This window comes from Molossus molossus, unplaced genomic scaffold (genome assembly GCF_014108415.1).
Source record: "Molossus molossus isolate mMolMol1 unplaced genomic scaffold, mMolMol1.p scaffold_m16_p_14, whole genome shotgun sequence".
Lineage (NCBI taxonomy): Eukaryota > Metazoa > Chordata > Mammalia > Chiroptera > Molossidae > Molossus > Molossus molossus.
Window position 1 is genome coordinate 69,893,448 of NW_023425349.1, and position 26,492 is coordinate 69,919,939.

Genomic DNA, 26,492 nt, shown 5'->3' on the forward strand with positions numbered 1-26,492 from the left:
TCCTCAGGGGGGAAGTGGAGGAGACAGGGCCGGAGTGAGCAGGCAGGAGGCTCTGAACCCGTGTGTGTGGACGGACGAGCAGGCTCAGGGGAGGGGACACTCAGAGGGCTCGGGCTGGGTAAGAGACATAGCGGAGTCCCTGCTGCCCACACTGTCTCGGTGAGCTTTCCGCCTGCACCCCTGCAGCACAACCGCCCAGGCATCTCTTTCTCTAAATCTGGTCCCCCAGCCTGGAACTCCGCCGACGGGAGCCAAGGCTTTGTGAGCATAAGCAGGCTGGGTTTCTGCCTGGATGGCCTTTGCTGCCCCACTTAAGGGCCACGGACTAGAGTGCATTTTCGAAAACTAATTCATTAATCATTTTGCCAGAGAACAGCCATCAGGTCATAGCGACCACTTCCTTCCAGAGCTGTCTAGGGCCTGGCGGGAGAGCAGGTTGGGACGGGGTGATGGGGTGCAGTGGCAAAGCCAAAGGGTAACTAAAGCTTCCAAGACCCTCCTCAAAGGTTTTCAACCCATCCTCCCACACAGTGAACTACTAGGAATCAACATTTACCAGTTTCGGTGATTTGGCAAATTGCTCATTCAGCAAGTGGCTTTGGACAAGTGATGGTGGTCACCTCCCCCTGAGTGGCCACCGTTTAGTGGTCACAGCAGGGCAGGGTGACCAGAGTCACTCACTCTTCAGGAAAAGCACCCCTCACGTGCACACTTGTGAAATACCACCCCCCACCCCACCCCCACCCCCCCAGAGCCGCCACTGACATGAAGGCTGCATTTTCCAGCCAGCCTGGAAGGAACTCGAGGGGAAGACCATGCCAAGCTGTGTCTGTCCTCCTAGGTAAGCTGTGGACAATTAGGTGGGTTTCTTTCTTCCTCACCACAAACATGGGCTCTAAGAAATCATGTTACTAAAAATCAATGTAATGTTTATTTAAAATAAAAGAGAATGTTTTCTATGTCTGTATATCTTTTGTGAATATTTATTAGGATTTCTTGTATTAAAAAAGTGCAATATTAATAATTGTACATTGTCATCCAGAAAACAGTCTTTGGGGGACTTTTTAGTAACTTCCTGCAGTTGTGTTTCTGTAAACTCAGTGGTGATTATTGTATTGTTCCTATTTTTAATAGAACCTGATGTTTAACTCTGGATCCATTCACTGTGTACAGAATACATTGTAAAAACTAACGTGGGATGATGGGAAATGAGAGGGAATTCATTATAATTACACGTGGAATGAAGACGACAAATTCTATACTACTAATAATGTGGCTGATTATTTCTAGTTCAATAGCTATTGAAAACCATGGGCCAATATTCACATCTGCTACATAGCAATTGTCCTCCAGCTCTGCCGTGTGTCAGGCGCACCCTTGGGAGGTGGGTTTTGGAGCAAGCTGGGAGGACCTGGGTTTGGGGTAGGAAGTCGTGTGCTCCTTGCATGACATGAATGTTCATTTACTGTTTGTTCTGTGAATTGTGACTCAGCAGCACCCCAAGATTATTAGGGCTGCTGAATAATGTGGAAGGAGGCACTTCCTTCTCTAAAACACAAAACTGTATTTATATTTTTTGTACAGATAATACAGCTTATTTATTTAAATTGTGTTGTCTGAGTCTCTCTTAAGCTCAGCCCTCCCATCTTGTTTTGAGCAGGGGGAGAGGGTGGTTCCCAGACACGCATGTGTGTCTGGCTGAAGAGGAAGAATTGCAATTTTCCACTTCCCGTGGGAAGCTGGGGGCCATGCCTGGAAGGGCCAGCTCTGTAAATGGACCCAGAGGAGCTACGGTTGTAGACGTGCACAGATTCAGGCTTAGTGCTGCCCTTGACAATCATCTTAGGTACGACCCTACGGAGTGGGAAGATGGGAGCCACAGTACCGGTAGGAAGAAAAGCAGACACAGGTATCTCCGGGGAGATGCGGGCCTGGGTGTGGGAGGCGCCCCCTCCCGGTCAGGCTTCCTGCATGCAGTGTGGAGTGACCGCACGCTGAAGTTGTGCATGTACACCATCGGCAGGGGCTAACATTTCTAGATCACTGCCACATTTAGTCCTCAGACCAGCCCTATCATGATCTCCATTAACATGTGAGAAGCCCAGGGTCATCCAGCTGGTGGAACCAATCCAAACTCCAGCCGTCTGGCTTTGGAGCCAGAGCCTCGCCCTTACCCACTGTGCCGTCTCCGGCCCCTCCGTGCGAGGGCCGACTGTGCGCGCCACCTTGGTGTGGGCCCCATTCTCCCCCACTGCTTGGAGGTTGGTAGAGATGACAATAGCACATTTTACTGGGGTTGTCATTTCCTGATCCCCTAAAATCAATTATGGCATTCCTGGGCTCCTAGCTCCCTGTTTTTTAAATAAAGCTACTGTGGAAAGTATTAAAAAAAAAAAACAGCCTAAAGCCTATTTCAGAGTTCTTCATAAACAAGCACTGTGAAAGGGCAGCGTGTCCCCAGGCCCAGAGGATGGCCATGCACGGACTCCGTGAGATGCTCAGAGGGCCCAGCCGAAAGCCAAGCTCCAGCCTGTCTGCCAGCAACTGACTTCAGCGCATCGTACTGCACTGAGCAGCATAAAAACACACCAGAAAGCTTGTCCTGAAATCCCAGTGACTTCCTGAGGCATGTTAGGTTTTGCCAATGAACTATAAACGCATGCCAGCAACCAGTGTGCTACAGAAACCCCAGTGGAGGGGGGATGAGACGTGCCAGAGCAAAACCCCAAGAAGGTAATTGGTGGAAGGGCCAAGCAGAGCCTAGGGGAAACTGCCCAACCAAAATCACAGAGCACAGCAGGGAGGGAAAGATTCTTTCCAAGATGCCACCAACCACAGTGTGAAAGTTTGGGATGCTAACCACAGGCCCGTCCTGGGGTTGTAACTCCTCACACTAGAGTCCCTACTTGGCCCCGGACATTTCCAGGACTTTGGCAAGATGAGCCCAAGAAATCTGTGAGCCCACTGAGCCCAGAATGGTCAGCAGTCACCAATGCTCATTATGCCTCAATTTCTTCACCTTTCAAAAGAGGATGCCTCATAGGGTAGGGTTGTTGTGAGAAAACGCTTACTTACTTCATGTCGAGGAAATCTAAGGGTGCCTGGCATGTCACAGAAGCAACCAGTGAATATTAATTGCTATTTCACCATCCAGGTTACCTTAGAGAGAGGGGGAGCTGAAGGACAGGGCTGGCAGAGCTACCACATTACTTCCCATTGTCAGCACTGCAAGATTTCCCATGTTCTCATTCTTGACTGAGAGGGACATCAATCATTCCTTCAAAGTTCACGACTACACAATAGTGTCAACTAGAGAGGCATCCATGAACCAAGCTCTGTGTCTTAGAAGAAACAGAACAGTCCATGCAGCCAACTTAAAGACTCACCAAAATACTGACAATCTTCCAGAAATACCTCCCAAGACAAATGTTATGATCCCAATGTACAGCCTGGTCTCGGTACAAAATACCCAACTGTACACTTAAGAGCTATTTCCTTGAATTTACTAAAAAATAAAAAATAAATAAATAAAAAAAGGAGCAATACTCATTCATGAGCATACAAGTAAAGTAAAAAGTAAAATTAAGGCTATTTCACTTACCATGTGGTATATTTTCTCATCCACAGCATGCTATTGTCCACTTACCTCAAGTATTGTCCTGCAAATAAACCCAAAGGAAATAATCCAGTTTTATTCATGGTTCTTAGCTGAAATAAGACAAGTCAGATCTCACTAATCTATCTGTGGGCTCTCCAAAATAGGTAACTTCATCCCCAAAGGTAAGGGAATGGTGGACTGGAGAGAGGATGAAGCTCTTGGAGAATAACCCAGTGAAAACTGACCTGTTTGGTGAATTAATCCAAGGAAGGATAAACGAGGAGACAAAATAAGGTAACACCTCCTTGCTTTTGTCTTTCTCTGCCCCTTATTGTATTTTCTTAACCAGCTATGATTTAAAGACCTCAGGATTCTTACTCAGAATGCATCCAATGTGAGTTAAATTGGGGAAAGTTACTTACCCATTTCACATACTGCCAACTAAGAAAACATTGGTGTTAATGCCAACCTTGAAGTAAACAGTAAAGAACTAAATACCCAAAAAATTCTACCAATCTTCTAAGCGTAACCTAAAATTATTGTCTGCCCCTCACACATCCATCCTGTGCTCTTGGAGCTGCTTTTATAGGTTGAATGTATATGAGTTGATCAAAGAGTGTTGTCTTTGGCCAAATCTCAGCTTCGTATTCATAGCATCCCAAGGTTTTCAACTTTTCTTGCCACCCCTAAAGTGAAATGTAGATATTGCTAATCAAGCCTTTGCTAACAAGAACTGGGCCATCACCTTGCCTGTCAACTAGACGTTTATAACTTCACTCAGATGCACTCTGTGAAGCACCTGGTCCCAATCAACCAGGTGTCACGCTTCTGATAACACAATACACAGATGTCACTCACCTCTGTGTTTTCCAAAGTAAAATCCATCTTCAGCCACGGATTTCCCAGGCTGCTCCTAAAGACATGGTTTATATATGTGTAAACAGAAATTAAATGTGCAGTTTTAGGTAACTGAAGAGAAAGCAGACAGTGGGAAACAGTTCTCCTGCCGATCATAAATAATGTTTGTTTAAACAGAATGCCTAGGAGGGCCTGAGAGATTGAACAGTCATCATTTCAATCAGAAAGCATGCCTAGGAAATTTGCCTCCTTCTTTACAATGACAAACAGCCCTCCTCCAGGTCTTTGTGATGGCCAGGGTTGACCTCATTACAAATCCCATGAAGGATAAGTAGACAAGCCATGAACAACTTAGTTACCAGGTGAACGACTCTAGAAAATGTCTAATGATCAAGGCAAAGAGTGTGATGATGAAGTCTACTGTGGGCTTGATCCCCCCCCCCCCCCCCCGTCCACCATCATTTTTTAAATAACAATGGAAAGGGCCAGGAAATGACTAAGCTGAGGTCAGCTGCAGAATGATGTTTTTCAGTCATCCAGTAGCTCTGTCCCATAGCTAGAGTTCAACATGTCACAGTGTCAGGGCACAGAGCAGATGCCAGGTCCATGTACCATTCACTCCTGAGCTGAATGTCTTTGCCTGCACAATTTGGACCCCTTTTATTTTTTCTTCATGTCTAATTGCTGTGGCTATGACTTCAGTACTATGTTAAATACGATTGGCGAAAGTGGGCATCCCTGTCTTGTTCCTGTCCTTAAGGGAAATTTTTTTAGTTTTTGCCCATTTAGTATGATGTTGGCTGTAGGTTTTTCATATATGGCCTTTATTATGTCGAGATATAATTTCTCTATTTCCACATTACTGAGCATTTTTATCAGAAATAAGTGCTGGATTTTGTCAAATGCTTTTTCAGCATCTATTGATATGATCATATGGTTTTTATCTTGCAGGATACAAAATTAACATCAAGAAATCAACAGCAGTCGAAAAAGATGGCAACAGGCAGGACTGGAGCAAGGGTGAGTGTGTGAGAGAAAGTGAGAAAAAGTGTGAGTGAATGTGAGTGTGGACGACCAACCTTAAGCAGTGCAGAGACACAGGGCAGAAGGTTCCTGTGCTATGGATGGAAAGCAGCCAGCTTCTGTGGTAAGTGGCATGTCAGCAAACTTTCCCATATGTGGCCAGGAGAACCCACCATTTTGGAAGATCCCGGGTCTTCCATGGGAGGAGGAAACAGGGAGAGGCTAGGGCTGAGAGACCAGAGTTCACCAGAGCGCCTTGCACCATTGGTCCAGTGGACTCAGCTTTGCCAACACAGTCAGCACACAGTAGCAGCACTATCGAGGTGCCTGCTGCAGTAGCCAAAACCGGCCAAAAGCCACAGCCCCATCCCCAACAGCGGCGGCGGTCCGCCCAGGTTTGGAGTGGCACTAGCACCAGCTTAGGAGCCCGGCACCTCCCCCCATAGCAACAGTGACTGGGCGGGAGTAGAGCCCCATCCCCAACAGGCATCCCCAGCAGCTCAGATTGGCAGCTGAAACCCAAGCAGCAGGGCTCTAGGAGCTGAGACCTGCCTCTGACAACTGCAGCAGCGAAGTAGGAGTGAAGCCCTTCCCCTCAGCAGCAGCAAAATCCCAGGTGCGGAACATCCTCAGCCCTCAATAGCAGTAAAGGATTGGGACCTGAGAGCACCCCCTGGCAATAGCACCAGCAGTAGCAGTGCAAACCAGGAGCTGACACTCGCCCCCAGCAGCCACTGATCAGGAGCTGAGCCCCACCAGGCAGCAGAGTACACCAACAGCAAACCAGTGGGACCCATGCATCCCAGAAGCATACCAAAGAGACCCATGAACCCCAGTAGCATACCAGAGGGACCCACAAACCCCAGAAGCTCACCAGTGAAACCCACGAACTCCAGAAGCATACCAACAATATCCATGAATCCTAGCAGAACACCAGCTGGACCCACATACCCCAGCAGTGTGCCAAAGGGACCCACAAATCCCAGAAGCATTCCAGTGGAACTCACACACCCCAACAGTATACCAGCAGAACCCACACACCCCAGGCAGAGGCAGTGCATATCAGCAGCTGAGACCCATCCCCAGCAAAAGCTGATCAGGAGCCCAAGCAGCAGCAAGTCTCAGGGAGCCAAGACCTGCACGACAGACCAATATCAGCCGCCAGGTGTCAACCCTCCAGGACCCACAGCAAGCAAGAGGTGGCACACACCAAAACAGGCTGGGAGACACAGCAGCCTTGGTTGATATACACCAACCTGCCTAAACACTCCAACATACCTCGCCAGGCTTAGAACTACCAAATTGCTAAAATGGTGAGACAAAGAAACAACACCCAAATGAAAAAGAGAGAGCACTCACCAGAAAAGGAACTACAGGAATTAGAAGAAAGCAACTTGTCAGATAAAGAATTAAAAGCAATGATTATAAGGGTGCTCAAACAATTTGGTGAGAACTACAAGCAACTTAATAAGAATTATGAAGAGCTCCCTGGGAACTACTTCAGCTTAAATAAAGAGGTAGAAGCTATGCATAAATATCTAGAGGAAATAAAGAATGACATAGCTGTTATGAAAAATACCTTAGAAGGGTTCAATAGTAGATTAGAAGAAGCTAAAGACCAAACCAGCTTAGAAGACAAGTTAGAAAAAAACACCCAAATAGAGCAGCAAATGGGGGGAAAATTAAAAAACAGGAGGAGAGTTTAAGGGAGTCATGAGACAATACAAAATGTAACAACATTCGCATTATAGGGGTACCGGAAGAAGAAGAATTAGAGAAAGGAATAGAGAACCTGTTTGAACCCTGAATGACAGAAAACTTCCCTAATATGGTAAAGAAAAAAGTCACACAAGTCCAGGAAACACAGAGAGTCCCAAGCAAGATGAACCCCAAAAGACACACAGCTAGACACATCATAATAAAAATGGCAAACACTAAAGAAAAATAAAATCTTAAAGGAAGCAAGAGAGAGACAGAAAGTTACCTACAGGGAGCTCCCATTAGACTGACAGCTGATTTCTCAATAGAAACACAAGAATAAACTCACCATGGATAAAAGACTTAAATGTGCCTCGTGAATCCATAAAAATCCTAGAAGAAAATGCAGGCAACAAAATTTTAGACGTCACACGCAGCAGAATTTTCACTGATACAGCACCTAAGGCAAGAGAAACAATGGAAAAAATAAACACATGGTACTACATTAAACTCAAAAGCTTCTACACCGCAAAAGAAACAACCATCAAAGTGAAAAGGGAACCCACTATATAGAACATAATTGCCAACAATACATGAGATAAGGGGTTAATTTCCAAAATATATAGAGTACTCACAAAACTCAACAAAAGGAAAACAAAGAACCCAATTAAAAAATGGGTAGAGGTCCTGGCCGGTTTGGCTCAGCGGTTAGCGCGTCGGCCTGCGGTCCAGAGAGACCCAGGTTCGGTTCCCACTAAGGGCACGTACCTCGGTTGCAGTTTGTCCCCGACCCTGATTGGTCGTGCAGGTGGCAGCCACTCGATGTGTCCCTTTCACGTCTATGTGTCTCTCTTTCTCTCTCTTCCTCTCTCCCTCCCACTCTATCTGAACAAAAAACGGAAAAAATGTCCTCGGGTGATGATAAAAAAAATTTTTTTTAAGGGGGGAGGGGCAGAGGACCTAAAGAGACACCTCTCTAAACAGGATATACAAATGGCCAAGAGACATATGAAAAATTGCTCAATGTCACTAATCATCAGGGAGATAAAAATTAAAACAAGAAGGTATCACTTCACACCTGTCAGAATGGCCACCATCAATGAGTCATCAAACAAGTGCTGGCGAGGGTGTGGAGAAAAGGGACTCTAGTACACTGCTGGTGGGAATGCAGACTGGTGCAGCCACTGTGGGAAACACTATGGTGTTACCTCAAAAAATTAAAAATTGAACTTCCATTTGACCCAGTGATCCCACTTCTAGGAATATATCCTAAGAAGCCTGAGACACCAATCAGAAAGAATATATGTACCCCTATGTTCATAGTAGCACTCTTTACAATTGCTAAGATCTGGAAACAGCCCAAGTGTTCATCAATAGAGGAGTGGATAAAAAAAAAAACTCTGGTGCCCTGGCTGGTTTGGCTCAGCGGTTAGAGCGTTGGCCTGCAGTCCAGAGAGACCCGGATTCGGTTCCTGCCAAGGGCGTGTACCTCGGTTGCAGTTTCTCCCTGGCCCTGTTTGATCATGCAGGTGGCAGCCACTCGATGTGTCCCTTTTGCATCAATGTTTCTCTCTCTCTCTCTCTCCCTCTCTCTCCCTCCCACTCTATCTGAACAAAAGATGGGAAAATGTCCTCGGGTGAGAATTTTAAAAAAGCTGTGGTACATATACACAATGGAGTACTATGCAATTGTAAGAAAGAAAGATTGCTTATCCTTTGAGACAACATGGAGGGAACTAGAGAGCATTATGCTAAGTGAAATAAGCCAATCGGAGAAAGAAAAATATCACATGATCTCACTTATTTGTGGAATATAATGAACAAAATAAGCTGATGAACAAAATAGACCCAGAGACAGAGAAAGGAGTGTGATTCAGACTGACAAACCTCAAAGGAAGGTGGTGAGGTGGAGGGATGAGATAAACCAAATAACATATATGCATGTATACGTAACCAGTGGACACAGACAACAATGCTGGGGGGAGAGGGGTGGGATCAGGAGGAGGATGTCCAGGAGGGGAAAAGGAGAAACATCTGTAACAAAAATAAACTAATAAAAATTGCACACACACACAAAACTGACAAGGGGGGAAAAAGGAGTCAATCTCAAGCCCCAGTGACCAGAATATTTCAACAGAGTCGACCCTGAGGCACTTTAGGATCCACTGAGGTTTCTAAATCCTCAAAGAAAGGTTCAACCACATGTTTGGATGCATGTGTATCTTATTGTATTCTAAACTTACTGGAAAAAAATGTATGACGAGCACTTGGCAGGATTTCTCCATGTGTGTTCCAATAGGTTTTACACTATAAAAGTGCTCTATGGTCACAGTTGGAAACTGTTGTTTTTGCCTGCTCAGCATTCATCCCTCCCTACCCTGGAAACTACACCTCAGTTTTCCTTTAGGGACCCACCCCACCCTTAGCCCTCCTACGGTTCATGTAGTTCACAGGGGACTGACCCCACACATACACACTGCTCTGGCCAGGGTGGCCCCATTCAGGCCCAGACGATGCACATTTCCTGTCGCCCTGGCCATGGTGATCAGTTCAGGGATTAGCATGAGATTCAGTCCAGGCAAAATTCATGGTGTTTGACTAGAACCACTAGAAAAGAGAAGCCCTTTAGCTAAAGGGATGGTGTAAGCTCAGAATTGCTAGAAAGTACCACATAGAAAAGGCCTGCCTGAGGTCATGCAGAAGAAAATGAAGCCGGAAGCTCAATGGTCAAGCCCCTATCACAGTGTTCAAGCCCCTGGATCCAGCTGTGCCTAAAGCCCACAGATGAAGCTCTAGACTCTTCAGTTGCCTAAACCAACATATTCCCTTTTCTGCTTGAGCATGTGTAATTCCAAAACTGCCGATCCATACAACGGGTTATAGCCGGGTTATAGAAAGGTAAACAAAGGTCCTTCACTACAGAGCCTTCAGAATGTTAACATGAATCTCCAACAGGAGAATGGAACATGCAGCCTTTCCCAAACTTGTGTGTCCAATGAACTATTTTGTAGACCATGTGACAGGACTGGTATAGCACAGAGAATACCTTGGAAAAGACTGCTACTTATTACCTATAGGTTAACCTCATATTAAAATACTCCAAATCCCCAATCTCTTATTATTCCAGATAAATGAGACCAGTGGGAATTCATTTATCCAACACTGTTGACACATTTGTCCAGACTTTTAAAATGTGTGTATAATTTTTTATTCTTTTTACTAAATTAAGGTCATAAGCACAAACCTGGTATATTTTTCCAGTCATAATAAAAACTGTATGTGCACGTGCACACAAGTGTGTACGTGTCTGTATTCCTACTTTTTTATCATATTGGGGTCATAATTCCTCAGCTGCCATACTTTTAAGTTCTGCATTTGTTTTCATTTTGGGGCCTCTGGTCCCATTGCAAAGCTATCAGCTGTCGCTCCTTTCTGTTCTGAATGTGTCTGCCTCTAGCAGCAGCCCCTCCTACTCTTCTGCGGGCTAGTAAACCAGATAATAGGAGTTCATTGGAACTGTGTTTTAAAAAAATGTAGAGGAGAGAGGGGCCAACGTGCTCAGAGACAGCGCCAGGGTTGGGGGTGCGCTGAGCAAAGTACCTTAGTTTCTACACATGAAATGCATGTCAATGGTTTTGGCAACTTAAAGGCTGCTTATTTCCAGGTTCTTGCCTTGGTTTTGGACAGCTGAAGTTTCCAAATAACTGACCTTCGAATATGGGAGGTGTTGCAATACTTAGCCAAGAAAAGAGCCACTCCAAGTTGATAGTAAGCACTGAGCTCTGCTTAGAAACTGAAATGAAAAGTTTTGTTGCGTGTTATTTTTTTTAAGCCCAGGAGAGCCTACAGTCCAAAAAATTCAATTTCTTAGTTTATAAGTCATTCACTGGCATAGATGTCAAATTGCAGTCATTTTTCAGGCATTCTGTCTGCCTGTAACCCTCAAGTAGCTGCTTGCCTGTTTAAAGGGTGTTTGTAGGCTCCTCTGTTTTACGATCTCGTAACATGAAATGGATGGGGATTTGGGACAATGGCAAAGTAGCCAAGCTTTCCCCTTTTTGTTGAAAGAACGGCCTTGGTCCTGAGTAGACAGGCAGGGCGCAGGTAGGCAGGCAGGCTGGCTGCTCTGGGCAGTTAAAGACCAAGAAAACAGTGTTAGATTTAATCGCCAGAGTGAAAAGTTTCTGAATCCTTTTGGTTAGCATCAAGCTGGATTTATTGCCACACATAGAGGCTTCACAAGGAAAAGCCATCAGAACCACTCATGTTGGCATCCAAAGATCCAAAGGCAGGGACCGGGGCATCTGTGGCCCAGAAGTCACTTAAAGAGTCCAAGCTAGCCCTGGCCGGTTTGGCTCAGCGGTTAGAGCATCAGCCTGCGGTCCAGAGAGACCCGGGTTCGGTTCCCACTAAGGGCACGTACCTCGGTTGCAGTTTGTCCCCGGCCCTGCGGGTGCGGGTGGCAGCCACTCAATGTGTCCCTTTCACATTGATGTTTCTCTCTCTTTCTCTGTTCCTCTCTCTCCCTTCCACTCTACCTGAACAAAAAATGAAAAAATGTCCTCAGGTGAGGATAAAAAAAAAAAAAAAAAGCCCAACCTAGCTTGGCCCCGGTGCCTTTGCCAGAACCCAGAGCCACAGGCTCCTAGGCTCCCACTGTACCCCCAAAGTGAGGAGAAGCCAAGCACCTGCTCAGCCAGTCATGGGAGGATTCTGAGCCTGCCCTGCCGGAGAAAACAACCTGCCTGCCCTCCACCCCAGGACCGACGCTCAGAGGAGCCTCTGTCTTTCCACTTGGAGGCCTGCGGACCAGATGGGGGCAGACCGAGGAGCCGAGGGGCCATTTAATCTGAAATTGGGACCAGTGTACACCCCACCACCACGCCTACTTCCTCTAGAAAACTGCACAGCTGAGAAGCACTTTCAGAGAACGTGGATCCCTCGGTTCATCTTCCCACCCTGAATCACAAGATCCCAGAAGGGGCATCACTTTGGAAAGACTTTGTTTGGCTGGTCCCAGTGCCTCGAGCAGTTCTCTTCACTCCCGCTTTAGGGGCAGAGCGTGGGGTTGGGGTGACAGTGTTCTGTGTACATCACTGCAAACACGCTCAGAGCAATGAGACGACAGTGGAAGGTTTGCAGGACAGCACGTGAAAGCAGCCCCATGACGGAGCAGGGAGAATTGCTCCCCCAGCCCCCCAACAGCCCTGGCAGGACGGCCTCTCTGATGTTAGGACTGGACCGTGGTCTCTGAAGCCCTAGGCCCTCCTCCGTGACATCGCAGCTGTCGTCTGAGAGGGCTGGAAGGGGGGAGGGGAGGGCCGAGGATGGAGATGGGAGAGCCCTGACTGATGCTAATGCTGTCTTCACAGCCTTGGAAACGGTCGGGGCCCAGAGGGTAATGGCCCAAGGTCCAGGGCTTCTTCCCCTGACATACACTGGTTGGCCCGGTACTCACTCTGCACTGCCCAGGTTTGCCTTCCCGTCCACCCGGGAAAGTCCCCTCCAGTTTGCATTCCAGTTGAGGAGACGCTAATGAGGCTTCATCACCTGCAACTGGCTTCTTCCAGGTCAAGTGGCAGGTTGCCTACTGTGCCATCTCCTTCCTACCTCCCACATGCACCATTCAGCCCTAATTAAAGGATAACATGCCATAGGGAAGTAAGAGGAGGGTCATCGACGAACACGCGTTTCCCAGCAATTTCAAGAAGACAGGCGGAAGATGGTGGAACGATGACTGACAAGTGGAGATGGGGAAGCCACAGCCTAAAATAAAAATACAGCAAGAGCCCTGGCCAGTTTGGCTCAATGGTTAGAGTGTCGGCCTATGGCCCAGAGAGACCCGGGTTTGGTTCCCACTAAGGGCACGTCATGCGGGTGGCAGCCACTCGATGTGTCCCTTTCACATCGATGTTTTTCTCTCTCTCTTCCTCTCTTTCCCTCCCACTTTATCTGAACAAAAAAAGAAATGGAAAAATGTCCTCAGGTGAGGATAAAAAAAAAATACAGCCAGAATGCTGGAGCTGGTGAGGAGTAGGTCTGCAAGGCAGAACTCAGAGGGGGTTCTGGATTTGAAATACAGGTACCACAGAAATCAGAGTGACAGATGGGGCTAGAACTGGGGACGGCTGAGAGACCGACAGGGGGCCCCGCCAGCCCCACCCTCCAGCCATTACCTGGCAGAAGATCTTAGTGCCAAGCCTCAGAGGGGCTCATCTGTGAAGACACTGACCCTTGTGAGAACACAAGTAGTTGAATGGAGAGTCCTTTCAGCTGTTCTTGCTGTTGTATTTATACCTCAATTGGAGGGCAAAACAGAGGTGGGTTCTTAATCACCAAAAAGAGAGTGATGTGCCGGGGTCTTCACCCACCAGCTGGCCCCGCGGTAAGGGAGCCAAGAAATAAGACCTGCCCGGCTTCCCTCCATTTCCTCAATCCATTTTCCAGAATAAATTTTGTTTTCTGTATTTTACTTTTTTATCTATTTATTCTTGTTACAGAGGTTTCTTTTTTTTCCTCATTGACACCCTCCTCCCACTCCCGCCCCACCCCCAGCATTATTGCCTATGTCCTTGCTTACACACACGTGTAAAAGTTCTGTTAATTGACATATTCATTTCATTTATTTTTGTAATTTAGAAAAATAAAAAATTATTATCCATATAGAAAAAAAAAAAAAAAAAGACCTGCCCTGGCCACCTACCCTGTGCACAGCACAGACAGGGAGACACCATCATTGGAAGTGGGACCTCATCCCAAGAGGTACCCCTGGGCACCATTTCTGAAACCAGCAGACCAGTCCGACCAGCTCAGAGCTTCCATGTCAACCACCCTACTGCCTCAGCCTGGCTTGGAAACGGCTTTCCTCTGACGGGATGGCCTGCCCTGGGGGGCTTTAGAAGCTCTATCTGTTTTCTCCAGAGTTTCGTCCACGGGGCAGACTGGGTTCTGCACTGCAGCAGGTTCCCTGCTTGGACATAAAACTTGCCCCTGCGGGTCCCAGTTTTGGTCTCTAGTAATGTTCTTTTATCACATGCCTAAAGCCTTGAGAACCCCGGGCTGTGGTGGGTGATTACGTTCCCACTTCATTCTCACAAACGAAAACTCTGCTATAAATCGGGTGCGCGTATTTTCAAGAGAAGACAATTTGTTCGCAGCCTTTCATCATCAGGGTTTATGGAACAGGATCATATCAGGTACTACAGCAGTAAGTGCATGCATTTTAATAGACCCTTTTTAAACAAGCTCTTATGTGGAAGCCCAATGCACAGAATTGATCAGTAAGCTGCTGCTATGACAGCGCAGAGGAGGGGAACCAAAGCCCCATCCATTCAACTCGGCTTCTCTTTCCCTCCTCGTGACCCACGTCACCTCCTAAAATGACATTTCCAGGGAGAGGAGTTAGCAACCCAGACTCAGAACCAAAAAGTAAACTGGATGAAAAAAGAGGTAAATATGTCACTTTGTAAAATATATACAATATAAAATATGACTAGTTATCCATACATGCATGCTTGTAAATACTGACCAATAAAATCATAAGTAGATTCAACCAGGCAGAACTCAGCAACTATCTTCATCATCACCATCATCCTCACCTACATTTAATGAGAGTTAACTGTGAGCAAGGGCTAAGTGATTGACACACATTCTATCAGTCAACCCAAACAAAATCATGCAGCCAGTATTGCTAGTGTCTGTATGTTAAAGAACTTGACCATGGTCTCCTAGCTACTGGGCAGCAAGGGCCGAGATGAAGCCCAGGTCTGGGGCTCGGGGTCCATGAATGCTCTTAGCCACTGTGTTGCACTAGTCCCCATAGTAGCTACTTGTGTCCTTCATTGTATATTTTCTTCATTTTTAACTTGTGTTAACCTCTTTTATAATAAGAATATTTTGAGACCAAAAAGGACAGATAGTGGGGGGTGCACCTGGCTCCTTAAGTCAGAAGTGCGCAGGGCAGAGATGCCCCCGAGAGCTCATCTAGCCAGGGGTCACCAGGGACATGACCCTACATGTCCCAAAGGAAGGGCTCAGAGGGCATTCCTCACCCAAGAAGGCTCAGCGCTCCTTAGGAAGGCAGGTTCTTCATCCGTCTTCTTCTTCCCTTTCTACTCATCAGAAATGTTAGAAAAACTTATCAGCCTTGATATAACCACCAAGTATTGTCATACAACCATTCAGAAAAGAAGGGTGAGGGAAGGGGAAGTGACTAAAATCAATGAGTCAACCGACGGCAGTGCAGGCACATTATTTAGGAATATGAAGGAAAATATTTGCAGAAACAGATTAAAACTGTTCTCTGGGGAAGAGATAATGGGGGAGGCCAAAGGGCTGGAGCATAAGAGATGGCTGAATTTTTTACAAGCATTTTAGCACTACTTGGCTTTTCAAATCAAGTGCAAATATTTCTTTGATTCGTAAAAAATGACGAAACAAAATAATAAAACCTACCCTCCTTAGTGATCTCCTTGAGCTTAACGGACTCCAGGACAGACTCCGGACAGAGAGACTGTGGTTCGGTGTGGCTGTGGGGCCATGAGAGCTGAGACACAGCAGGCAGGAGGGGCTGGTGTTGTAGGAAGAGCACTGGATCTTGAATCAGAAGACCTAGGTTCCAATCTGGTAAGCTCCGAGCTCTGCAGCCTTGGACAATGTGTGCAGTCTCTCTGAACCTCTCTACCCCACCGGGCAGGTATCCAGATCCCATGTAACCAAAAACAGGATTAAAGGATATAAATCCCAACCCAGTGATGCAAACTAACCTCATGGGAGGCTCCAAGGGGTAGGGACCTGAGCAGTCTGGGCCAGGCAAGAAAGAGCCATGGGAAGACTGCGCCCTGGATAAGAGATACAGCTTTCTCACCCCTGAGCCAGGCATTGAGCCTAGGTCTCTGGACTGGAGCTGACATTTTCTCTTCCTTCTACCATGTTCCCAAGTTCTCTGAGAACATAGCATATATTTGAAGTTCTGTGGACTTGAGAGAGAGGTGGTGTCCAGGCATCAGTCTGCATCCCTCTGTGAGAGGCTCACCCGGACCATGAGCCCATCTGACCCTGGCATGGGCCTCCTGAACAAAGTCCTTCCTCCATTCTTCTCCACTTAAAATAATCTCCAAATTACTTAGCCTTAGAATCAAACTTGGTGAAACCTTAGACCCAAAAGAGAAACACCCAGCCCTTTCTCCAGGGTAGGGTCCAGCTCACCACTAAGTCAGGCTTTGTCACATGTCTATCACAGTTACTATTTTAGGACAAGCAGGTCCAGACTTCCCAGGGACTAGCCCAGCATGGCGTCATTGTTTCCATGCTCCGAGCATTTAGAACTCACAGCCCAGGGTCTGGATGCCGAACACCTTTTCCCCTCCTCCATCTGGAATTGCTGGTTTAGGGGTGGGAGAGGTCAGGCAGGTCCATGCTCCCTTGGGACTACTATCTCCTGTAATCAGAGAGACTCATGCACCGTCAGACAGCACTGTTCTTGCTGGTGTGTCACAAGGTGAAGAGGTAGAAAGACACCCTCTGAAGCAGCCCCAGGAAGAAAGAACCTGAAACAAGACTCCAGACTGGGCCCCAGGCTCCCACCAAGACAGGGATGCAATGGGGGCTTTAGTCTGAAATCTCTCCTACAGTCACAGGGAACGTAGCCTGCTCTGTGCACAGATGGCATGTGGGGGTGAAGACACAGCCCTCCAGATTCACTCCCCCCAAAACAAAGTTTATTCTTTGGCACTTTGTATATGGCAAGGGTTAATCATAATGTCAATTCATACAATGATTAAATTGATAAAACACATCTGGTTCAGAGAAAACATAGAGACCAGCTTGAGTCCATGAGCACAAGGTAAGGGACTCAACAGGGAAGCGAGCAGAGGGAGGGTTAGAGGAGTAATTACCAGTGACTAAATGTCATTTTCCTGAGTCAAGTGATTTTATTCAAGTGTCCTGGAAATGATGATGATTTTTTTTTTTTCATTTTTGGGAATTCTTTGCTGTCCAACAAATAACTTTCAATCATCTGCTTTTAAAAGTATTTTGCAATTCTATAATTTTGTAAAAATCACGCTGACACTGCCAACTCCTGTTGGTTGGGGTTTTCTGAATCACCTACCAAAAGAGGGCTGTTCCGCCGAAGGCCTGTCTGGGAAACTGGCCTGTATATCTTGTGCCCCAAAGCATCTGTTTCTTCAAAGATGTAGCCAGGGGGCTCAGGGTACGAAGCCAGGCACCTACCCATGTCCTTGGGAGTAAAGCTGACGGTGTATGTGGTCTGGCCCTCCACAGGAATATTTCCTCGGGGACCAGACCAGAGGGGCTTACAGCTTTTGGTATTAATGGGTGGATGGGGTACATAGTGGGCCCTGGAGGTGGTCAGGCAGTCTAAGGGCTCGGTGGGACGGTTCAGCTGGGGAATGGGCTTGACTGGCTCTGTGCGCATGCTGACCCACTGCTTGTAATCATCCTTGGTGGTGGTGGAGCTTTCAAAGCGGACACCCTTCTTGACACTAAACACTGGTCGGCAGGACTGAGCTGGAGCACCCTTAGGGTATGTGTAATGGGATTGCACTGTTGTCAGAAGGTCCATCTTTTCTTCGGGAGGGACATAGGGGACAGGAGGTTTGGAGAACATCTGGGGCGTTGGCCAAGCTTGGTACTTATCTCGAAACTCAGTGATGTTAGAGAAAGGTGTGTCTAGCCCACAGGACCTGGCTGGAGGTTTCAAGATCTTGGCTGGCTCCCCCATCAGGCCCCGATAGGATTGTTTGTGGGTGGTGAGGCTTTCAAAGGGGATTTCACAGGGTTTGAACTTCTCCATTTCATACACAAAGCGCTTCTCCATAGGGTGGGCCACGTAGCTCATCTTGTAGTTAGTCAGGTCCTCCAGGGGGATGTTACAGACCTTGGGCACGGCTGGAGGCTTACAGCTCGTGGTGTTCACTAGGCCCTTTACAGAGTAATCATCCTGGTGCGTGGTTCTGTTATCAAACCTAGTAAACTCTGGCCGGTAATTGTGCTCTGGACGAAGTAGCTCTCGTCTTGGTTGGTTCCAGGGTAAATAATCAGCTGAAAATAAAGCAGAAGTGGTAATTCAATTTACTCAACCTGCATCTATTCCAAGGGGTCTGCAAAGCCGTGAGCCAGTCTCCAGTGAGATGTTCCCTGAGACAAAGGAAGAACAGAGTGGATTCCTGCCATCACTTCAATCAAGAGCTTCATATTTCAACTTTATGGTATCTGACAGTCACTGTGACAGAAGAGAAAAATTTGTAAGAATCTTATCATACCCTACAATTCAATATCAGGGATTTTAGACGGTCCATGGCCATGGGAAGATCCAGGGAACCGGCTAATGTGCTGCCAGCCAGACCAACCAGGCCTGCCTGGTGTCCACGGGAAGCCTGTCATTGTGTCCTTATAATCTCACACATCTAATCCACATAAATCAAATATGCTGCTGGGCATTGTATTGGCTGGTGAGAGAATAACAGCAGCTGCCTGTTGTATAGAGTCTATTACATGATAGGTAGTATTCTACACGCTTCTGCGTTAACCTCTTGTAATATTCAGATAGCCCATTAGTTGTGGATTATGATTTTCCTATTTCACTGTACCACATGCATCTCCCCAGTCACTCTGTGCTGATTCAGAGAGGGCACCTTCCCCATGGAGGCAGGTACTGGTCTTGGATCAGGTAAGTTAGTGGTGGGACGACTCTGCTAGAATCGGTTCCCTGGATCTTCCCATGGCCATGGACCATCTAAAATCCCCGATATTGAATTGCAGGGTATGACAGATAGTGGAATGAGTCAGAGCGTGGATTATGGATGTGGCTTTCATCCATTCTTTTCTACTTCTAGCCGTGTGACCTTGGTCAATTTCCCCAATTTTTCTGTTCCTCTGTTTTTGCATCTGTAAAATGAGCATATTGATGGTACCCACCTCATTAGGGCTATCAATAGTTCTGACAACTAAGGAACACTGACTATGTGTCAGTCAATTGTACTCAGCGCTTTTCATATACAATTTTGTTTCATCTCTACAGTAACCTTTTGTAATGGGAATGACTGTCTCCACTGCATAGATTTCTAAAAGTAAGGCTCAGAGTGCCTAAAATACTTGGCCCAAAGTTACATGGCTAGAGAGTTAAAAGTTGACATTTAAACCACATAGTTGATTCCAAAGCCATGCTCTTCTGACAGCCTATATCCTAGGAATACAGCATTTCTAGACAGAGTAGAGGTGAAAGAAAGAAAGAAAGAAAGAAAGAAAGAAAGAAAGAAAGAAAGAAAGAAAGGAAGGAAGGAAGGAAGGAAGGAAGGAAGGAAGGAAGGAAGGAAGGAAGGAAGGAAGGAAGAAAGAAAGAAAGAAAGAAAGAAAGAAAGAAAGAAAGAAAGAAAGAAAGAAAGACTATTAGCAAATAATCAGGGAAGATTAGCAAGAGAACAATTTCAAAATGTTTGAAGAATGAAAAAGATTGTTTAGCTATGTCTAGGGGATGTCTGTCTAAAAGGAATTTCTGCTGTAGGACTGCTATCATTCTGTCCATAATAATTGGCTTAAATCCAAGTCCTACATTACCTCCACTGAACCCATCAATGACCAGATCTAAAGTAGCCAATATAGGATTTCTGGTCAAGATGGCAGAGGAGGTAAACTAGGAGCTCGCCTCCTCCACAACCTATCTAAATTACAGTAGCACTAAATAATAGAACAATCATCATTGAGATCCCCCTTAAGACTAGCTGAACAGAAGTTCTATAACTCAGGCTATAAAGAAGAAGCCATGACGAGACTGGTAGGCGAGACGGAGACGTGAAACAGGTTCCATACCTGCAGTGTGGCAATTAAAAACAGGAGGAATATTTTGGCTTCATGGGTCCTTCCCTGAGGAGTGAGGGTTCCAGCCCCATACTAGGCTCCCCAGCCCAGGGCTCCAGTGCCAGGAAGAGAACCCCCCATAATATCTAGCTGTAAAAACCAGTGGGGACTGCCATTAAATGAGATGCGGGGCTGCTGGAGTCCCCGGTGTTCCTCTTGAGGAGCCTGAACATGGAGTCACTGGCTTACAAATTCATCCACTCTGGGCTCCAGCACAGAGGCAGCAGCTCCAAATGTGCCAGGGATATACAGGGAGGAACTAAATCACCTAACTTCAGGGTGAGAGCTGGAGGGGCGAGGGATGGGACTACTCTCTCTGGGGATGGAAGTGCTTGAAGGCACCACTGTTCCTTTTTCAGCACTCTACCCATCCTACTGGCGGGCACAGGAGGGCATCCGATCTGAGCTCTCCATGAACCTGACTAACATTCACCCCACCCTGGTGATTCCCCAAGACCCTACCTCACCCAACTTATGTGCCCAACTAAACCTCTTCCAGTAGATTTTTCACATAAGTGACCTGGCTCAACTCTGCTGCAAACTTTCCTAAAATCTCTCAAAGGCCCACAAACCCAAAACAAGCAGTAGCTGGCCTCAGTTTGCCCTGTACCACTTGCTAAATGGTCCCAACCCCAACATAAGCAGCAACCAATCTCAACTTGCATCATAACTTTCATCAGGTAGACCCAAGCCTGGTATAAACTGAGGCTGATGTTGGCTTGAGACACATCTTCAAGTTAGAGGCCAAAAGTTCAGCACAAGCGGCAGCTGGCCTCAGCGCACATCGTGGTGCCCACCAAAGAGTCCCAAGCCCGGCACTAGTGGCAGCTGGCCTTGATTCCACTGCACAGCCTCTCCAAAATGCCTCTCAGCCCAGAAAAATCAGCAGCCAACTGTAGATCGCTCTGTAGTTCCCACTAGGCAGCACAAGCAGCAGCTATACTTGGCCTGACCCAGTGTCTCTCCCAAGGATACAGAACCCAGTGACCAGCCTCAGACCATCTCAGAATACCACCCAATAAGCTCCACAAAGGACACACTCAAAGAGCAGACTAACCTGACACCAAAGCCCCACTGAAGCAACTCCCACTCTATGGGATCAGCACCTGCACAACAGCTCATCTGCTATATTCATGGTCAGCACACACAGCCAACCAGCCTGAGGATCAATTCCACCCACTGATGTACCAACAGCAATTAAGGCTTAACTACAGCAAGAGGGCACACACAACCCACATAAGAAACACCCCTGGAACATTGGTCTCAGGTGTACAGGGAGGCTGTACAACTGGGCCAATAGGACACCAACTACATAAGGCCACTCTGTCAAGACTGAGATATGTAGCAGATCTACCCAATACATAGAAGCAAATACAAGGAGGCAGCCAAAATGAGGAGACAAAGAAACATCCCAAATAAAAGAACATAACAAAACTCCACAAAAAAGTACTAAATGAAATGGAGACAAGCAATCTACCAAATGCAGAATTTAAAATACTGGTTACATTAGACTGTCAGCTGATTTCTCAATAGAAACACTGCAGGCCAGAAGGGAGTGGCATGGAGTGTACAAAGTAATGCAAGGAAGGGTCTGAATCCAAGACTACTCTATCCAGCAAGGGTACCATTCAAAACTGAGAAAGAAATAAAGAGCTTCACAGACAAAAAAAAGTGAAAGGAGTTTACCACCACGAAACCAGCATAGTAAAAAAATGCTGAAGGGATTGCTGTAAGAAGAAACAGAGAGAGAGAGAGAGAGAGAGAGAGAGAGAGAGGAACAGAGGCATAAAAAAAAAAATGGCAACTAATAAGTACCTATCAATAATAAACGTAAATGTAAATGGCTTAGATGCTCCCATCAAAACACATAAGGTAGCTGATTGGGTAAGAAAACATGACCCATATATATACTGCCTACAAGAAACCCACCTCACAACTAAAGACTCACACAGTATGAAAGTGAAGGGATAAAAAATAATTTTCCAAGCAAATGGAAATGAAAAAAAAAAAAAAGCTGGTGTAGAAATACTCTCATCTGAGAAGACAGACTTCAAAATGAGGGCCATAATAAGAGAGAAAGGAGGTCACTACATAATATTAAAGGGATCAATCCAACAAGAAGATATAAAGTAAACACATGTGCCACAAATATGGGAGCACCAAAATATATGAAAAACTTCTGGAGGACTTCAAGGGAGACATCAATAGCAATACAATCATAGTTGGTGATTCAACACCTTATTGACCCCACTGGATAGACCTTCCAGACAAAAAATTAACAAGGACACAGAGTCCTTAAATGACGAACTAGATCAGTTGGACTTAATTGATATTTATAAAACATTTCACCCCAAAGCTGCAAAATATATATTCTTTTCCAGCACACATGGGACATTCTCAAAGACAGACCACATGTTAGGACACAAACTAAGTCTCTACAAATTCAAGAAGATTGAAATCATATCAAGCATGTTCTCAAATCACAATGGCATGAAACTAGAAATCAATTACAACAAAACACACAAAAACATTCAAACACTTGTAGGCTAAATAGCATGTTATTAAATAACAAATGGGTTACCAAGCAGATCAAAGAAAAAATTTTAAAATTCCTAGAAATCAAAAAAAATCAACACACAACACAAAATCTATGGGACACAGCAATAGCAGTCCTGAGAGGAAAGTTCATAGCACTACAGGCCTACCTCAAGAAACAAGAAAATTTCCTAATTTACTTTCTAACCCTACAACTTAACGAGCTAGAAAGTAAACAAAAAGAAAAACCCAGAGCAAGTTGAAGGAAAAATATAGTAAAGAGCAGAGCAGAAATAAATGACATAGAAACTTAAAAAAAAAAAAAAAAAATTCAAAAGATCAATGAAACAAAGAGCTGGTTCTTTGAAAAGATAAATAAGATTGATGGACCCTTAGCCAGACACACCAAGAAACAAAAAGAGAGGACCCAAATAAACAAAGTAAGAAAAAAAAAGAGAACAACTAACACCACAAAAATACAAAGGATTATCAAAACATATCATGAACTATTATATGCCAACATATTGGAAAAGCTAGGCAAAATGGACAAATTTCTAAAAACACACAGTCTCCCAAAACTGAACCAGAAAGAGATAAAAAACTTGAACAGACCAATAACAACAACTAAGGAAACTGAAGAGGTAATCAAGAAACTCCAGTGACTTCCGGTCAAGATAGGGGTGTAGGTAAACGCAGTATCGTGTCCCCCCACAACCACATCAAAGTTACAACTAAACTACAGAACAACCATCATTCAAAATCGCCTGAAATCAAGCTTAATGGAAGTCCTACAACTACGGAATTAAAGCAGCAGCCACATCAAGACTGGTAGGAGGGGCAGAGGCGGAGGGGCTAGTCCTACACGCACATGTGGCAGATAAAAATCAGGAGGATACCTCGGCTGGGAAGGCCCTCTCTGAGGACTGAGGGGTCCCCATCACACATGAGGAGCCCTGCTCAGGGTTCCAGTGCCAGGAAGAGAAGTCCCCATAACTTCTGGCTGGAAAAACCAGCGGGAACTGAGACTCAAGGAGGCTGAGGCAGCAGGAGCCTCAGGCAGCTCCTCTTAAATGGTGCGCACAAACTTATGGGACTCACTCCCTCTAAGCTTAGAGGGGAGGCAGCTCAAAGGGTGCCAGAGACATACAGGGAAGAACTGAGCTATTTGGCATTGGAGCGAGGGCTGGAGAGGTGGTTTTCTCCATGACAAACCTACTGTCAGAGGCGTTTGTTCCTTTGGTGAGCGGTGCCCCCATATCTGGGACTCCAGCAACCTGGCTCATACTGGTTCCCCCACCCTGGTGATTCCCTGAGGCCCTGCCCCACCCAACTTTCAGTCCCACCCAAGCTGTTGCCAGTTGCTTTACCATAGGATTGGCCTGTCTTGGATCCTGCTTCAGATTTTCCTAAATTCTTTCAAACAAACAGCATCTGGTCTCAGCTAGCCCCATATCTCTCATTAAGTAATACAGACACAGGAAGGCAGCCATAATAAGGAGACAAAGAAACAGGTCCCAAATGAAAGAATAGAAAAAATCCCCAGGAAAAGAACGAAACAAAATGGAGATAAGCAACCTAACAGATGCTGATTTCAAAATACTGCTTATAAGGATGCTCAGTAAACTTAGTGAGGGCCTCAAGAGCATAAAAAAGAACAAGTCAGAAATGAAGGATGCACAGTCAGAAATGAAGGAGGCACTAACTGAAATAAAGAATAATTTACACAGACTCAGTAGTAAAGTAGGTAAAGCCAAGAAGCAAACCATCAATTTGGAATATAAGGAAGCAAAAGACACACAATCAGAACAGTAAAAAGAAAAAAGAATCCAAAAAAATTAGGATAGTGTAAGGAGTCTCTGGGACAACTTCAAGTGTGCCAACATTTGCATCTTGGGGGTGCCAGAAGGAGAAGAGCAAGAACAAGAAATCGAAACCTATTTGAAACAATAATGGCAAAAAACTTCCCTAACTTGGTGAAGGAAACAGACATACAAGTCCAGGAAGCACAGAGAGTCCCAAACAAGATGAACCCCAAGAGGCCTACACCAAAACACATCGTCATCAAAATGCAAAAGGTTCAAGACAAAGAGAGACTCTTAAAAGCAGCAAGAGAAAAGCAGTTAGTTACCTACAAGGGAGTTCCCATAAGACTGTCAGCTGATTTCTCAAAAGAAACTTTGCAGGCCAGAAGAGAGTGGCAAGAAATATTCAGAGTGATGAAAAGCAAGAACCTACAACCAAGATTACTCTAGCCTGCAAAGCTGTCACTTAGAATCGATGGACATATAAACAGTTTCCCAGACAAGAAAAAGTTAAAGGAGTTTATCACCACCAAACTGTTATATGAAATGTTGAAGGGTCTTTTTGAAGAAAAAGATAAAATACATGAACAAACAAAATGGCAATGAATACATATCTATCTACAATGGAATCTACAAACAAAATGAACAGGCATAACAGAAACATTCTCATAGATACAGAGAACATTTTGTTGGTTTCCAGATGGGAGGGAGGTTGGGGGAATGGGTGAAAAAGGTGAAGGGATTAAGAACAAATTGGTTGCTAGACTGACAAACCTCAAAGAGAAGGGGGTTGGGGGTGCGAAGAAATAAACGAAAGAACTTATATGCATAACCAATGGACAGAAACAACAGTGTGGGAAAAGGCAGGAGAGGGGCAGGAGTGGGGAGGAGGGGGTCAATGGGGAAAAAATGAGGAATATCTGTAATACATTCAACAATAAAGATTTTAAAAAATAAAAGAAAAAAAAGAAACTCCCAGAAAACAAAAGCCCAGACACAAACAGCTTCACGGGGGAGTTTTACTAAACATTCAAAGAAAAACTAACACCCATTCTCCTCAAATTATTCCCAAAAATCCAAGAAGAAGGGAGAATTCCAAATTTATTTCATGAGGCTAGCATAGTCCTAATTACAAAAGTAGATAAAGACAATACAAAAAAGAAGACTATAGGCCAATATCCCTGATGAACACAGATGCCAAAATCCTTACCAAAATATTAGCAAATTGGATCCAGTGATACATCAAAAAAATTATTCATAATGACCAAGTGGGATTCATCCCAGGGATGCAAGGCTGGTACAATATGCGCAAATCAATAAATGTGTTACACCACATAAACAAAATGAAAGATAAAAATCATATGATCATATCAATAGATGCTGAAAAAGCATTTGACAAAATCCAGCACCCATTTCTGATAAAAATGATCAGCAATCTGGGAATACAGGAATCATATCTCAACATAATAAAGGCCACATATGACAGACCTACAGCCAACATCATACTCAATGGGCAAAAACTATAAGCATTTCCCTTAAAATCAGGAACAAGACAGGGAAGCCCACTTTTGCCACTCTTATTTAACATTCTTAGCCACAAAAATTAGATATGAAGAAATAGTAAAAGGGATCCAAATTGAAAAGGTGGAAGTGAAACTGTCATTATTTGCAGATAACATGATATTATACATAGAAAACCCTAAAGACTCCATCAAAAATCTACTATAGTTAAGAAATGAATTTGTCAAAGTAGCAGGATACAAAATTGACGTCAAGAAGTTGACGGCATTCTTATACACCAATGATAAACTCACAGAAAGAAAAACTGAAAAAACAATCCCATTTACCATCATGGCAAAAAAATTAAGATACCTAGGAATAAACTTAACCAAAGAAGTAAGGGACCTATTTGCAGAAAACTACAGGACCTTGAAAAAAAGAAATAGAGAAAGATATAAAAAAGTGGAAGCCCATATCTTGTTCATGGATTTGAAGAATTAACATAATTAAAATGTCCATATTACCCAAAGCAATCTATAGATTCAGTGCAATCCCCATCAAAATACCAATGACATATTTCACAGAACTAGAACAAATAC

At 45.1% G+C, this 26,492-nt stretch overlaps 1 protein-coding gene across 1 annotated transcript in view; it reads right to left on the minus strand.

Moving 5' to 3' along the window:
* Positions 1-17,106: 17,106 nt before the first annotated feature.
* The window catches only part of SAXO1 (stabilizer of axonemal microtubules 1), a 31,184-nt gene continuing 21,798 nt past the window's right edge, over positions 17,107-26,492 (minus strand). Inside the window, exon 3 of the mRNA XM_036261991.1 lies at positions 17,107-18,241. Coding sequence (XP_036117884.1) covers positions 17,238-18,241 — 1,004 coding nt within the window. The 3' untranslated portion in view covers positions 17,107-17,237. The remainder of the gene's footprint in view (positions 18,242-26,492) is intronic.